This window comes from Barbus barbus, assembly GCF_936440315.1.
Source record: "Barbus barbus genome assembly, chromosome: 2".
NCBI classification, from domain to species: Eukaryota; Metazoa; Chordata; class Actinopteri; order Cypriniformes; family Cyprinidae; genus Barbus; species Barbus barbus.
The window spans coordinates 33,606,915-33,624,302 of record NC_136730.1 but is presented as its reverse complement, the minus strand read 5'-3'; the positions used below and the strand labels follow the sequence as shown (position 1 = coordinate 33,624,302).

At 36.3% G+C, this 17,388-nt stretch overlaps 1 protein-coding gene across 1 annotated transcript in view; it reads right to left on the bottom strand.

Annotated features, from left to right (window-relative positions):
* Nucleotides 1-3,163: 3,163 nt before the first annotated feature.
* pcxb (pyruvate carboxylase b) overlaps nt 3,164-17,388 on the bottom strand; it is a 189,721-nt gene continuing 175,496 nt past the window's right edge. The window contains exons 19-21 of the mRNA XM_079441073.1: nt 10,469-10,717; nt 7,390-7,530; nt 3,164-5,668 (exon numbers count right to left, since the gene is read on the bottom strand). Of these exons, the coding sequence (XP_079297199.1) occupies nt 5,417-5,668; nt 7,390-7,530; nt 10,469-10,717 (642 nt within the window). The 3' untranslated portion in view covers nt 3,164-5,416. The remainder of the gene's footprint in view (nt 5,669-7,389; nt 7,531-10,468; nt 10,718-17,388) is intronic.

Sequence of the window (17,388 nt, the reverse complement as noted above, 5' to 3'; positions counted from 1 at the left end):
GGCGAAATCTGTTTCTAATCCAGCTCTCCTCTCACCTCTACTCTGTTCTCTCTCTGTCTTTGTACAGCCTGCGGCTCTCCATCACTTTCCCGCTCTGGATATTGTTGCCAAACAAGATGGAGGGGCTCAAGGAATGTGGAGAACGCAATGGACGTAGAGAAAAAAATGCAGGATAGTTGATGAGGGAGAATGGCCCAGGAGGGTTTTATCCTTGGTTGACCTTAAGCAGGTCTATATAACAACTAAAGAAAGCCAGCTGTGAGACTGATGTTTTTATTTTTTATTTTTTTTATTTTTTTTTAGAATAGACAGCATCTAATGACGTGTAACTTTTGTAATTTGTAAAACAGCAAAATACTCATTTGGTTAACAGCAAATACCCTTGCTATACGCTATGAAAAATAAAGATAATTAATGGATAGATCTATTTTACTGTAAAGTACTGTTAAAAGTACAGTTTTTGGAAGTGAAAAAGAACTGTAATCTTGTCATTTACAGTGATATAAACAACAAACTGACTTTCCCACAATACCCGACATGACAACCCCTTTTTTATAAGCACTTATTTATTTATTCATTATTTTTTATATATATTATACTTATATATTTAATTATTATTTAAAATTTTTAGTGTCATGTGTTTTACCATCATGGTGTTTTGTATTTGTGTTTATGACACTGTTCAGCTTATTTATTATTTGCCTCAGCTTGTAGAAAGGCTACTTATGATAATGTACCTCTTTTATCACCTGTATGAGGTATCATGGTGGTTCTATTTTATACACAAATTAGGAATTAGTATGATTACTTATTATGGAGTGTATGCACTGATGTAGCTATTTATGCAGTGAGAGACTACTGTAAATGTCTATTGCTGTTAAAGACAGAACATGCTAAGGGTACTACCGAGGCAAGCTTGTTTTACACACTTTCACTAGATGTTGTCGTTAAACTGTTAAAAGCCCTTTCACATGACTCACATCAGGGCTTCAATGCAAGGCTTTGACTACCACATGAAAGTGTTGCAGATAGCATCATAGGAGGACTGTTTTATAAGGTTTTTATAAGAGTACAGGAAGTGCATTCAGTAAACTATAATGTAGCGGAAGCCAATGAAAGAGGAAAAGTCCTTGCGATTGCTTTGATACAAGGAAGCAAGCAGGTTCCTTTTCTCTAAATGTCATGATATGCCCAAGACTTGGGGATCAGTCTCTCTTCAATCTTGTTTCGATAATCTAGTTGGCACCACCCACAACATGTGAACTGTCTGGTAAATTGTGTTTTCAACTTTGACCAGTACTGAGAGTGACACTGTAGCATGATGCTTTGTGCCATAGAGTTCAATATGTGTGTTTGTGTGTAAATTTATATATTTATATACAGTTGAGGTCTAAAGTTTACAACCTCCTTTCAGAATCTGCAAAATGCTAATTATTTTACCAAAATAAGAGGGATCATATAAAATGCATGTTGTTGTTTATTTAGTACTAACCTGAATAAGATCTTTCACATAAAAGATGTGAAAGATACATATAGTCCACAAGAGAAAATAATAGTTGGGTTTATAAAAATGACCCCAATCTGTTTTTCTGTTTAGTGATAGTTGTTCATGAGTCCCTTGTTTGTCCTGAACAGTTAAACTGCCTGCTGTTCTTCAGAAAAATCCTTCCGGTCCCACAAATTCTTTGGTTTTCCAGCATTTTTGTGTATTTGAACGCTTTCCAACAATGACTGTATGATTTTGAGATCCATCTTTTCACATTGAGGACAACTGAGGGACCCATATGCAACTATTACAGAAAGCTCAAACACTCACTGAAGCTCCAGAAGAAAAAAACATACATTAAGAGAAAACGTTTGAACAGAATGGAGAGGTGTACATTTTTCTTATTTTGCCTTAATATCATATTTTTTAATTTAGTACTGTCTTTCAGAGTCTACAGAAAATAGTTACATGTTTCCCAGAAGACAAAAGTTCAATTTACCTTGATCTTCAAATTCAAAAAGTTTTCACCCCCGGCTCTTAATGCATGGTTTTTCCTTCAGGAGCATCCCTGAGCGTTTGAACCTTCTGTAATAGTGTCTGAAGATTCTGAAACGGGGATGTAAACTTTTGTATATTCTGTACCTCAACTTTGTGTATACAACACACACACACACACACACACACACACACACACACACATATAGCAATATAGGTAGATATTTAACAAGCAAAATACAATAGAAATCACAAATATTTGGCAACACTTCAATTTGTGAAAGTATTAACAATGGCTTTTGCGTCAAACTTTAAATTTGCTGCTTATTAATACTTTGTAAGGTAGTTGTTAAGTTTAGGTATGGAGTAGGACTAAGGGATCTAAAATATGGTCATGCAGAATAAGGCATTAATATGTGCTTTATAATTACTAATAAACAGCCAATAATATGCATGCTAATACACAAGTAGTTAATCGTGAGAATTGGTCCCTAAACTAAAGCGTTACCATTTCTTTAAAATAGTAAATGTCTTAGCAGCAACAGATTTTAGAGGGCCCTCAAAGGCATGAATTTGCCCCCCCCCCCCCCTTGTCTGCCGCATTTGACGAGTGATCAGTCACATGACAAATGTTCCAGAAACAAACATGGCAGCCTCCAGGTCATGTGCTTCCAAAGCGTCTGCTAACAACAAAACATCTGGCTTTGAGATGAACAGAAATGTTAATAATAAAAGAGTTAATAATTTGATAAAAGTGAGTTTAGGAGTGAAATTTTCAGTGATGCATCAGTGATCACACATTACAGTCAAGAATTTATACAACATTAAATATTTTCAATACGGTAAGAATTTATTTACGGCATTAAAATATGGCAAGTAAGGTTAACAGTGTTTTATGATGAAGGCTGCAGATGTTTCATATAGAGAATGTACCATCACCTTCATTTGTCCTTGCATTAACATCTGTTACATATTCAAAGCTGTACCTAAAAATACTGTATTGTGAAAAATTGTAAAAGTTTGTCTTTGTCTAATGGCCTACATGTGAGTACTGAGTACACTAGCTCATTAAATTCCCCTACACTATCACAAATCATCCTTGTGTGATAAACACTGTTTTTGTGAATAAACGAGCTAACATGAGAGATTTTTTGTTGTAATTCTTTATTTTGTTTTATTTTTCTATCTTTATTAAACATCGCTCTAATATGATTACAACAAAGCAACATCCATCTGGACAAGTTTAAAATTGAGGATAAGCAGGAAACAAAATAAACATTCATAAAATCATGTAAATGCAATGTATGACAAAGTGAATGGCATCCAAATACATAGTACATAACATTCATTTTCATCACAATTTAAATGATTAAACTAAAGCATTTGGGGCTTTACTTCATCTTCAATAATGAAATCCTCAACTGAAAGACTCAAGGACTGAATTGCAAATATTCTCAGTTCTCCACCCACACACAGAATTTGAATTTACTCTGAATTACAAATTTAACAGTAATTATCTCCAAAGGATACAAAGAAAAACCTTTAATAAGCAATATTTGTAACTATGAAGATAATGATGAAGTTTCTTTTATATAAGTAGTAACTGTAGTCTTCAGTCAATAGAAACGATCTACATCAAACCCACAAGCTTTTGGTTCTAAAAAGAACCTTACAGTTTCTTATTGGTTGAGCCGTTCCCTTGTAAACATGGTCGAAACCATCCAACAGTGCCATGTTTTTTAAAAATACACAAACACATAAAGCAATTTTATGTTTAATTGAGAAGCTTCAATGAACGTTAGTTCATTTTGCATGTTTTTTGGTATCCCTGGTTACACGTGGGTGTCTGTATGCGTCTGTGGCTTTCATATGCATACACACAAAATCATGCAGTCATACATGCACTCAGACTGTTTGCACAGGCTCTTTCTGAAAGCACACAATAATACAGGCTCAACATTGGTGAGAACCATGTGCAAGTCATATAACATATCGAAAAGCCATTGTGAAATTGTATCACAATGGAAGACAGCTCTATCTCTCTGCACTAAGCCGTTGATAAGCCAGCCAAAAGATTCAATCAGAAAAACTGAATGTATCCATGAGCTCAAAACACAATCACCCTTGTGCTGCATCAACTTTTGAATAAGTCTGACCATTTCTATTTTGGACCCTATATTGCTAAAATCCGGATTTTCGATCGCAAATCCCAATTTCAGCTCATATCCACCTTAAAATGTCACACTGAGGTTTCTATATGAAACTATAAATTAAGGCTTATTTCAAGGTCAAGTAGGAAATATCTTGTGCAGCATATCATTAATAAGCCAGACTGAAGACTCTTCCATTATTAGTGGCACCAGTAATTAGTTTCTTTTTCTACAGCATTAAAATGTATTTAAAGCATTCTACATGTTGTTTGAGCCTTTAAGTGGGATTTATGTAAACCTATTACCCAATTACATTTGCAAAACCTTCTGAAGCATATGTAAAATGAAGCTTCTCTTTGCTGCCCCACAGACACGTTTTGCATTTGTTTACTTCATTATTGCTTGTGTAATGACTTGCTGTTCACTTATAGTAGCAGCGCAAACCTGAGTGCTCCTGTGGTGCAAAGGTGATAGAGTGATTAAAAAGAAGAGCAGGATGAGGGAGAGGAGAAAGAAATCATAAGGAATTTGTTGTGTGGAAAATTTCAAAAACATTATTACACACATTTGCGACAGTGCATTAGCTACACTCACATTCCTTATAATGAACTAGTCCAGAGTAATGGCTGGTTTTGATTATTGTTGATTGGTTATATACATTTGAATATATATGAGTTCACGATTACTCAAGATGTGCAGAATGATGTTATTATGACGAAACTGTGCTTAATGTGCATCTACTAGAGTATCTGCTGGTATTAATATTTCAGACATTTTAAAATTGATTTTTACATTCCACTAACATGATATTAATAAGAAACTGCTGTTCTTCTTGCAGTGTTTCTCTCTCACACACATACAGTACACACACACACGCATAACAATTCTGTTGTCATCTGGATTCATAATGAACCTTGGTAAGTTTAATATATTATTAATTCAACTTAAAAATAAAAATAAAACTGGAATGATCAGTCTGTAATGTAGGTATCATTTGTCCTCCCTTCCTCGAGGCTGCAAGCAGATTCACTGGATTCACTGTCCTTGGTGTATTAACAGAGCTTGATCTGAATACCAAAGAGTGAATCACAAAGGCTTCTGGAGTTTCTGGTTATAAATGCTTCCCCTATATGCTTCTATTTTGAATTAAATAAACTCTGAAGGGTTATGAACGTCATGTTTGAAATCTTAAAATCATCAGTATTTACAACACCATCAGTCCACCAAATTACAAGATCACACTTAAAATGTTTTTTAGAAAAGAAACCTCTGTAGCTTTTCAACTTTATTCGGTTATTTCCAGGATGAGGTCATCTCCTTCCAGGCTGCTGTCGGCTTTGACGTGCACCTTGGATATGATGCCTGAGATTGGCGAGTTGACAACTGTCTCCATCTTCATGGCGCTGAGGACGCAGAGAGGCTGACCTTTCTCCACCTTCTGACCTGGCTTCACCTTTACTTCCACCACTTTCCCGGGCATGGGAGCTCCAACCTGTCCCCGCACGTCTTTCAAGGCTTTAGGGTGAAAGTGCATCTCCTGGAGGAGCAGAAAGCAGAATGAGATGATTACAGAGGACATCAGGGGCAACAGAGACATTTTTCACATTTTCCCTCACAGCTCTTTTCAAACGGAGTCATCTTTTGCTGTTAGAAACATATATGAGTAAAAGGACCATCAAAATACATATAAATATAAAATTTACAATGAGAAAGATTTAATACCAAAACAAATAATACTAACACTAATCCACCGTCTCTCAAATAAGAGAACACCTCAAACCAAATATATAAATAGGTAAATTATATATATGTATCATCATAACCTTATATTTCACAATAATATTTCACAATGTTATTGTTTGTACTGCATTTTTATCAAATAAATGCATCCTTGATGAGCATAACAGAGTTCTTTCAAACACATTAAAGAATCTCAGTGACCTACTACATTCATATACAGTTTATTTATAACACATAATAACACATTTTAATTTTAATAACATTAAAGTATTTTTTGGCATCATTACTTCAGTCTTCAGGATCACATGATCCTTCAGAAATAATTCTAATATGCTGATTTGATGCTCAAGAAATATTTTGTTATTATTATTATTTAAAACATTTAAGTACATTTTTTCAGGATTATTTGATGAACAGAAAGATCCAAAGATCAGCATTTATCTGAAATAAAAAGCTTTTGTAACATTATACACTATACCATTCAAAAGCTTGGAGTCAGTATAATTTTAGAAATTTTAGAAATTAATACTTTTATTTAGGAAGGATACATTAAATTGACCCAAAGTGACCTATATATATATATATATATATAGGCCCATAAATAGAGCATATCTGAGAGTCATTCATAAGTGATACAATATTTATATTACATTATATTTATAACTACTGTTTCCCCAACCTCATAGCCATGATAAATACGGCAGAAACCAGCGACAATCTCAGAACCTGTCATTCATGTTAACTTTTAACAAACAGTCTAGAGATAAATCAGTTTTAAGTTTGATTTCAAAGGAACCAAAACTTTAGACAGCAGAAGAAAAATGTTGGACCTGCAAAAACAAACTTTAAGTCATGAGGAGAAATGCTCTTGCTAGCTTTTTCAGGCAGATGGAGAGCTCTGCTGAGCATATGCTGAGTAAATGTCATCACTCTGACTTATCTGACACTATGTGTTTTGAACGTCATCAGTCTGCCATACTAAGCCAAAGAAGACAATAATAAACAAAAAGAGCATCTACAAAGAGAGGAAACCATTTTCCAAGCTAGGACTATTTAAATTTTGTTTACCAGAGAGAATATCTTCTAATGAATGAATCATCTTTAAAATTATGTGTTATGTGTGGGCAATGAAAGTGAGATCTTCAGTTCTGTCAAATCATGCTGTAATCTGCCAAATTATATTTTTACAAGCAGTGTGGTGCAGTTACAATTACTGTGTCTGTGGCTGAGATAAAGTTCCTACACAGCACTACTGACTCGTAATGAAAGCGTACACTGTGCTTCCTGATAATTTAAAAGATGTTTTTAACACCGCCGCCTCTACGTGATAAACGCCCATGACGGCAAGAGCAAGATCCTTTTTAGCTTATGACAGAAATTATTCACACCTCGAGAGAGAAAAAGGGAACATTCGCAAAACATGTCTGAATGATTGAGTGTACTGTTTGTGTCAGGATAATTGCTTTTCAGTGATGAAACAAACCAATCTAGGGAGGAAAATAAACAGCAAACAGTTACCTTCATTGCTGCCGTATCCTTGACCAAGACTGAACGCAGCTGGCCGTTGAGTTCAAAAAACACCTCCCTCTGACCAGACTTGTTCAAGTCACCCAAGGCCAAGGCTTTGATGTGCAACGTTTTCCCTCTCTCCAACTCCACCTGTGAGAGGAAAGAGCCAGAGTCACATAAAAACACAGAAAAAAAATTATCACAGTAACAACTGTAGGTGTGAGAAAAGAAATGCGGTGTGATTGTGCTTGAAAAACAAACAAAACCAGACTGGAGCACAATAGGCCGAAAAAACATGGGCAAAATTAAGGCAAAATTTAGGGATGAGTGATTAGCACAGGCCTCTGGGAGGCTTTAGGTCTGTACCATGTGCTGTTTGGATGTGGAGGGAATGCTATTTTGGGGTGCGCCTGCGTTTGCCTCAGTGACAGCTTTATATAGCTCATGCTAATCTACGCTAATCAGCCACGACTAACATCTCATTTGGACAGCTCCGCTGGGTGGAGAAACACGACGCCAAATAACTTCAGTCCCAGAGAAATTTACGATTACGCATGTTAACTGAGGAAAATCTGCTTCAGTTTGAAAAGGTACAGAGAGACCTGGTTTGAAGAATCAGGCCAGAAGACGATTAAGAAATGCAAGCAAACTCGATCTAAGAGATTTGATGCATTTTCAAAGTAAAATGACTTTGTAGGTGAGTTCGCTTCACTTCCTGTCTGGGTCTCACTCTGTCTCAGAGAGTGATCAGCTATGCGAGTCCTGCATTTGGTGCTCTCAGTTCTCGTGGTGCCTGTAGTAGGACTCCGAGACACATTCATGCCTGCCAGGTAACACCTACTTCACTCATAACTGGGTATTAGGAGCCAAACACACGGCTAAGCTCCAATCATCACATTTAGAAACACCGCAGGGCATAGCTAGATAGAGATACAGCCATACCCGTTTGAGATTATTCAGAAACTAGCATAGAATAAGCAAAAAAATGTAGACTCCCTGAACATTACAATGTTAAACTCTGTTAAATTAGATCTGTAAAACGTAATTTATGGTTTATCTGACTTCACAACACCTTCACAAAGAGAGCCTAGATGTTCAAAGTAATATATTTTGAACACAAAAGAGGCATGCTATTCAATCTTACTATGCTAATCTATTTTACAACCACGATCGCAATAAAGCGTGCTAATAAACTTTGTGAAAGTGGAGGCTAGTTGAGGACACAGGAAACCTAATTTTGCAAATCTCCCGGTGAGAGAGCAGCTTCAAAGGTCAAATCCCATAGTGTTATAAATTTAACAGGGTGAAATATAGTTGAAATAACTTAGTACAAGAAATAAGGCACAGTGAAAAATTTAAAAGTTGCAGAATATGCAAAATGTTAATAATATTAACAAAATAAGGATAATAAAAAATGCATGTTTTTTTTTTAGTACTGTCCTGAATAAGCTATTTCACAACATATGCGTACATACAGTTCACAACACAAAATAATAACAGATTTTATAAAAAGGACCCCGTTCAAAAGTTTACATATTCTTGAATCTTATTTCAGTGTGTTATTACCTGGATGATCCACGAAAAATCCTCTAGGTCCTGCACATTCTTTGGTTTTCCAGCATTTTCTGCATATTTGAACCCTTTGCAAGAATGGCTATATGATTTTGATCTATCTTTTCACACTGAGGACAACTGAGGGACTCACATACAACTATTACAAAAGGTGAAAACATTTACTTATGCCCAAGAAGGCAACTTTTTGAATTGGATAATTGGGGTAACTTGGGATAAATAATTTAAATACTTATTATGCCACTTTATGCCATTATGCCTAAATAAGAAAAATGTACACAACATCCTGTTCAAAAGTTTACACCTCCTGGATGTAAATATCACACAGTTTTAAGATTCAAGGGTATGTAAACTTTTGAGCAGGGTCATTTTTCTGAATTCAGTTATTATTTTGCCTTGTGTATGTGTAAATGACTGCTATGTGAAATTGCTTAAAGCAGACCTATTATGCCCCTTTTTACAATATGTAATATAAGTCTCAGGTGTCCCCAGAATGTGTCCTTTGAAGTTCCAGCTCAAAATACTGCACATATCATATAATTTGTGAATATAATTTTGTTTCATCATTATATCATTTTTAAAATGCCCATTTTGAGTGGAAGCAGAAACATGATGTTTTTGTGAATGTCTCTTTAAATGCAAATGAGCTGCTGTTCCTCACCCCCTTTTCCAGGGCTGTGCCTTTACAGCTCCAACGTCAGATACACTGCTAAAAAACAACTGTTTGGTTTTGATTATCATGTCTATTGCACTGAAATTATGTGTTTTAAACCATATTAGTTAAAATTTTCTGTTATATGGTTTTCTGAGCGCACACATCCGCACACGTCACGTGGCGTGCAGTGCTAAACTAAGCTTTCTTTCATGTCTTATTGCGCTTAAACTGTCAAATACACACAAGTTTGTGTTAAAAACACACGTATATTAGATCTGTGTGGCAGCAGTGTAATATACTGTAAATAAATCAATAAATTAACTTGAGGCTGGGACTCTAAATAGTGCTCTGGTGTCATCAGTGCAGACAAAGAAAGAACAGTTAGCATGTTTTGCTTGAACTTTTGCCATGGCTTTAGGACTGGTACAATGTTGTCACTTGTGAAAACACAATGGCAGAGCCGTGGGTGGAAACTTGCAGATCAAGAGGCGGTAATATTATAATAAGATCCCCTTTCTATGTCACAGGGGGAGTGAAATCTGACACGCTGGTTTTTTTCACAAGCTTGCAGAAAAAGAAAATTACTTGTTCTTTTTCACGTTTTCTGGGTTGCACAGGGGACCCGATTATAGCACTTAAACATGGAAAAAGTCAGATTTTCCTCATGATATGCCACTCAGGACAGTACTAAATAAAAAAACAAAAATGCAATTTTCATGATCCCTCTTATTTTAAAATGATTAACATTTAGCATATTCTGCAAGTGGTATATAAACGTATAAGCAGAACTGTATAAATAAACAAAAACAAAAAGAGACACATCATTGAAGACAGTTGATGTAAAGGCTTATTGTGACCCACCTGAAACTCCTCTGCGATTTTGGGGCCATCCAGAAACAGGCGAGTGTTAAGGCAGTCCACTGGGCCAAAGTTTGATGTGAACTCTTTAAACTCCTGGAAGACTTTAGGGTACATGGCTGCCGACATCACATCTTCAGGTGTTATTTCATCACCATGTGCTATTCGCAGATCAGACTCAAGAGCCTCGAAGTCCATTGGTGGAAGTGAAGCCCCTGGACGACCTTCGATTCGAGGCAATGACTTGAGCACCTTTGAGAAATATCAAACTTGTTACACTCTGGGAAAAATTTAAAAGCTGTAGCTTTAAGGGTACAGCAGCTTGTCACTGGGGAAGTGCCCTTACAGAGACATTGTATTTATGGACCCCTAAATGGTTGATAGTAGGGTGCATATTACTACTTTAGGGTACTAACATGCACCTTTTAAGTGTAGATAAGGTACAAAGTTGTCCTTTTAAAGATTCTGCCTCAGTGACATACCAAGGTACAGTTGCTATTTATTTATTTACAGTGTATGGACATAAACTATACATAAAATTGTACAATCAGAGTACCGGCTGAACACAACTTCACTAATTTGTGAAGAGAGTTCACCCAATTTTAATTTTTTTTGTCATTATACAAACCCTTCCTAGACCTCCATGACATGTTCATTCGAGTTTAATGAAGAAGCAGCAGTGTCTGACTTGGGGACTAATTAATTATTAAACAACTTAATAAACTTAGTTATTAAGTTTATTAAGTTGTTTTTTTTGTAAATTTAGTGAACGACAGTCACTGTTCTGATTCACTTACATGATATGGACAGTGGCAAGGATATTTTTCAGTGAACTACTCCTCTAATAAAACTGAAAGAATGGCCAAGGAGAATTTGTCTTGAGTGAAATGACTTCCTCGTGACAACGAATCCAGGTTTTAGATTCTAACAGCTCAAGAACAAGAGAGCTAAATACTAATGCGAGTCAGTCTTCAGGCCATGGGTCACATCTCTCTGGGATCTCTACTGCAACTTTGAGATTTGAGCACACATTTTGAATGGATTCCATCACAAAAAGCATAAATATTTAGCAAATTAATCAACAATAGCAGCATTCACCATCTTACAATGTTTTTGTCCTCTGGCTAGTCCTTGACTTTGCAAGCTCAAACATACTAAATACATCATTAGTGTTGTCAGAGTGGGCGTTAATGAACAAAGGCAGAAACTTTGACAAATAGGTCAATTGCAAAGGAGAAGCTACACCATCAATATGCCATTAAAATGACTCAATTCCTTATGGACAAAAACTTGCTGATTTCTTGGTGTTGGCAAGGCAACAACAACCAACTGACACTATTTTCTCCTCTTTTTTTTTGTTTCGCAGCAGTGAGAACGAATTGAAAATGGTCCTTGGATTAACAGGATCAAAGTGAATAGATTACACAAAAGGGCTGGTGCAGGAGAGAGGGAGAAAACAAAACAGATCAGCTCATAAAACGCTCAGCAGTCCATTTTGTCATTCAGATAAAATAGTTGAAAAGGCTGCCTGCAGTCCCAACCCACCTAACTTTTGAATAAATTGCCACTTCATAGCAGTTGAGTCATAATTTCAGGCCATATGGGCTTCGTTTTGTTTCATGCGTCCTATAGGTTTATTTTAGCGGTTCTGTGGCTCAGTTACCCCGTCTGAGCGTCTGTATGCAAGCTTATTTGTCCAGGCTAGCTTTGGGGTAGAGAAGCTCACTTGTGCACTTCTTTTTCCTTATCACTCCATCACTTGAGATTCCACAGGGGCATTTATTTATTTTCCTACACCAGTCCTGTGAAGCTTATGATTCATATATAACAATCTCAATACCTCAGAACTGAGAGGCTGTTTGTTGTTATCAATAAAGGAACACATCTCAGAGTCCTCACTGGATGTGTCAGTGGCAGACATTGCAAATTCATTCTTAAAATGATCCAAAGGCCGAAATATCAGAGTAAAATCCTCACTAATCACCCTCATCCTCATCTTGTTCCAAACCTGTAAGAGTTTCTTTCTTCTGCAGAAATCAAAAGATATTCTGAAGAATGTTTCAATGAAACTCAGTAAGGTCCCGCATTGTTGTTGACCCCATTGACTTTCATTGAATAAACAAAATAAATACTGAGACATTTTTCAGAGTATCTTCTTTGTGTCCAGCAAAAGAATCACACAGGTTTGGAGCAACATGAGGGTGAGTTAACGATAACAGAATTTTCTATCCTTTTTAAGTATGTGAAAGGTCCACATCTAATGTCTTCCTCCAGGGAATGTACATACAGTATAGTAGCCTACTAATGTGTAAAAATTCACAAAACCTAAAAAAGAAAGTAGTAAAGACAGTAAAGCTAGGCAATAGGAGTGAGAAAACTTAAAAGCCAACTTTCCAAGCCTGATGTAAGGTAAGGAGCTTTAGGAGAAGACTTGAACTGTGTTCATTTCATAGTAAGTTAAAGCATTGCATTATGTATTCCTCATCTGCCCTGTGCAATTGTGCTGCTACACATACAGTGGAGAAAGACGCTTTCTAAGATTGTTGGCATGTGCACTCAGACTCTCTGCTATACAGTTTGAAAACAGTGCAACATGGATTACCAGGTGATTTGCAGAGAAACTGCGGAAAAGTTTATGGACTCTTGTCAGAGGTTATGTAATTTCATAACTCAGAAAATAGCAGTTACTATATCAGACATCTGAGGCGAGAGAAGTTGCTAGGAGAGCTTGTAGAGTTTGCCCTCACATTGGTTGCTGGGCTAGGTGAAAGTGGATATTTGACATTGTTGACACAGATTGGAAGGAGATGAGATTTGCTCTTTTTTTCCTGAATCATCAGTCCCCATCCAAGTGTGTGCCATTAGGCTGTTTGTCATTCTGTTCTGTCATAGCCTGGCTGGAAATATCGCTGGGGTGATGTCATGTGCTAAACAATCCTCCTGGAAAGATCAATAAGCCTGGATAAAAAAAGTGCCACCGAAATATTACCAGTGTCTGTGACCATTAATCACCAGATATCTGTCTGTCACTGCAAAGATAAGAAGACAAGTGGTGTTTAATTGAATTTTAAAATACATTAAGCGACTTAAGAGCTAAACTGATTAAGTTCTTTGTGGTGCTTCACTAAATACGTCAATTAATAAGAAACCTACATTTATGTGCCCCTCACACTTTGATTTCTTCTTAGAGGAATATTAGAATATCTAGGAATATTTGCACGCAAGATCCAGCCAAATTTCCATTGAAATGGGTATAAAAGAGATCGCATTTAATTATATGTCTGAAAATCCACTAGGAGTTTTTCTGCTCTCCATCTGTCTGAGAGTGCTCTCATGCACTTTAGCTAACAAAGAGACTCATTTCACTGGCCCAAATCAAATTCGTCAAGCGTGATGGTCCATTGCTTTCCTCACAGGATCCACAGGAGAGAAGACTACAAAGCAGTGGGCTGTAATGGGAACTCATGTAGCCATAAAACAGTGTGAAGCTTTTCGCTCTTTGACCTGAACGCATCTTCCTGTGGTCGAGTCTCAGAGGGAGCTGTGTAATTGTTCCAACTGAAAGTATGTTTACATATTAAATGCCAGATCATATATAGCAACAAGAAGGAAAATCACAGCAGTTTTTTTAGCCGAAGCAGGTGTGAGCATGTGTGGTTGTGTTAGCATCAATAAGCACGCTTGCATGTGACTGCACTGCTTTTCTCTATCATCTCTGGCGCAGAGTACATACAGTTTAATATCTTGTAGAACTGTGATACTTGATTTGAGACATTGAGACTGGCTAACAGTTTAACAAATGAAACACTATAAGCAGCATCATTTAAATAACTTTCAACAGAATTGAACTAGTTTTAAGTACACTACCATTCACAAGGCAACAAGGATCAGTAAGATCAGTAAGATTTTCAAAGGTTTATAAAGAAGTATCTTGTCCTTTATGAGGCTGCAATTATTTTATCAAATACTCCGTAAAATCAGTAATATGGTGAAATATTGGTACTATTTAAAAATAAAAAACAGTTTTCTATGATAAAGCTGAATTTGCAGCAGCCATTATTAGTCTTTTCATGATCCTTTAGGAATCATTCTAATATGTTTTGCGGTGCTCGAGAAACATGTCTTATTATTATCACAGTTGTTACATTACTGACCCAAACTTTTAAATGGTTGTGTATATTATTTTGTCAATTTATTTGACCAAATATACAAATTGTCTATTGCTGCAAAAAGGAACACAAAAAAATGTCAAAATATTTAAATTTGACGCTCATTTAATTCAAAGGAAGCATTTGAAATCAAACCATTAATTAAAATGAACAGGAATTCCCAATGATTCATAGAGAGAATGGAGATTTTAGGCGAGACACGTTGATAAATAAGTTATTAAGCCTCTTATTAAGAAACCACAACTACATTCTAATGAACTGGCAAATTACAGACTATTATACCCCCAAATTTTATATCAAAAATTTTAGAAAAAGTTGTGTCTGCTCAATTGTGCTCCTTCTTGCAAAAAAATGATCTCTATGAAGAATTTCAGTCAGGTTTCAGGCCTCACCATAGTGCAGAAACTGCACTTGTTAAAATTACAAATGACTTACTTCTTGCTTCAGATCAAGGCTGCATCTCATTGCTAGTATTACTTGATCTTAGTGCTGCGTTCGACACTATAGACCATGATATACTCATAGATCGATTACAAAACTATACTGGTATTCAAGGGCAGGCTTTAAGATGGTTTAGATCCTACCTGTCCGATCGCTACCACTTTGTTCATTTAAAAGGAGAGTCATCACAATTATCACCAGTAAAGTATGGAGTACCACAAGGATCTGTCCTAGGTCCTCTGCTATTTTCAATATACATGTTGCCTCTTGGTAATATTATTAGAAAATACGGGATTAGTTTTCATTGTTATGCTGATGATACTCAACTATATATCTCAACAAGACCAGATGAAACTTCTAAACTATCTAAGCTAATAGATTGTGTAAAAAATGTAAAAGATTGGATGACCAATAATTTCCTCCTACTAAATTCAGATAAGACAGAGATATTACTTATTGGACCAAAAAACAGTACACAAAATCTCTTGGATTACAATTTGCAACTAGACGGATGCACTGTCACGTCCTCTAAAGTCAAAAATCTGGGTGTTATATTAGACAGCAACTTGTCCTTTGAAAATCATATTTCCCATGTTACAAAAACAGCATTCTTCCATCTTAGAAACATTGCCAAGCTTTGAAACATGCTACCTGTTTCTGATGCAGAAAAGCTAGTTTATGCATTCATGACCTCTAGACTGGACTATTGTAATGCACTGCTAGGTGGTTGTCCTGCATCTTCAATAAACAAGCTACAGATAGTCCAACATGCAGCGGCTAGAGTTCTTACCAGGTCAAGAAAATATGATCATATTACCCCAATTTTACAGTCTCTGCACTCTGCACTTGGGTTGAACAAATCATTTTTGCTTAGATGGAACAGCAGCTACGCTAATTATGTCTCTTTTTGTTTCTCTGTTTCTGCCACGGGATTAACATCCCGTGGTAACTAAGAATTACAGAAGCTTCAGTCTGGATCCAACCCTTAAATGATCTGAGATGACCGAACACCTGAGAAAAGATAATGTCAACCCCTCAGAGGACTTCGGAGGATGCCAATGCTCAGACAACATACAGAATTACCAAATTTTGCCATAAGTCAAACATATTAAGGTTCCACAATATATAAATATCGTAAAAAAGGAAAAAGCGCTATACAAATAAACTTGAATTGAATTGAATTGAATTGAATTGAATAAGTACTGATGTAGCTTTTTCACTTATTGGTAAAAGAAGCTCATTACCGGGAAAATATTCTGTTTTGAAAATATATTTTGAAAATAAATATTCTGAGCTACTGTGACGCTAATGAAAGTTACTAGTGTTGCTACTTTTAGTTTGTTATTCCCCAACACTGCTGTGAAAAGGTTAAATCATGACAGGTACCTATAGGGGAATTGTACATTCAAGGCATTAGGACCGTGCCTATGGGCTGTGACAGTAATGGCCTGACAGACTCAGAGTTGAAAGGGATGCAAAGAAGTGTGCTGTCATTCACACACCCTCTGAAACCTGTCTCAGTCAGTCCATCAATCAATCAATCAATCATCTAACACATTTAGAAGTGTGCAGATGAGTATGATCAGTCTGGACTGATAAAGAGCCCACGTGATGGTAGAGAGTCCATATGGTTGTTTATGTCTGACAGATATTTCATTTATGACTCACCGACAAATCTTAATCTGAAGATGAGAAACGGGAAAGCTTTTGGACTGGGTTTTTATCTTACAAGCTCTTTAAACAGTGATTTCATGACCTACTAAATTCCTGCAGCATCTCACTGATGCAGTCAGTCAGCATCTTAAGTGCAAAGAATCAACTCGGGTGTTTTTACCTGACAAACACATAACAAATATCCAATTAGTGTGCTATTTCTCTGTTCTAGTATTAAGTATTTTAATTGTTAAAGTTTTTTATTTCTAGTCGTACTCTGATGTTAAATTAGTCAGAATGTCTCTTTTGGTTCATTTATTGCTTCATTTTAAAAAAGGTTTTACAAAAATATCTCAGCAAACATAAAACTGAACCCCAAATCTCAAAATCTCACAAGCCTACAAGCCCATGCAACTCAAGCACATCTGCACAGATCAACAATTCATAAATAGCGGAGAGGGTTTGATAACATGACTAGAAATTGGTAAGCAACTAAACAGCTAATAAATATGCATAATCCCCTTTTTTAACATTGTGACATCAGAATCTGCCCACTCGAAAACGCTTTCCGGCACTGTCGTCTACATCAAATAAAGTACAATCGTGTCTTGTGAGCTGCTCACGTCATCAGTGTGTAATGCCAAGGCTCTCCAGACCTTT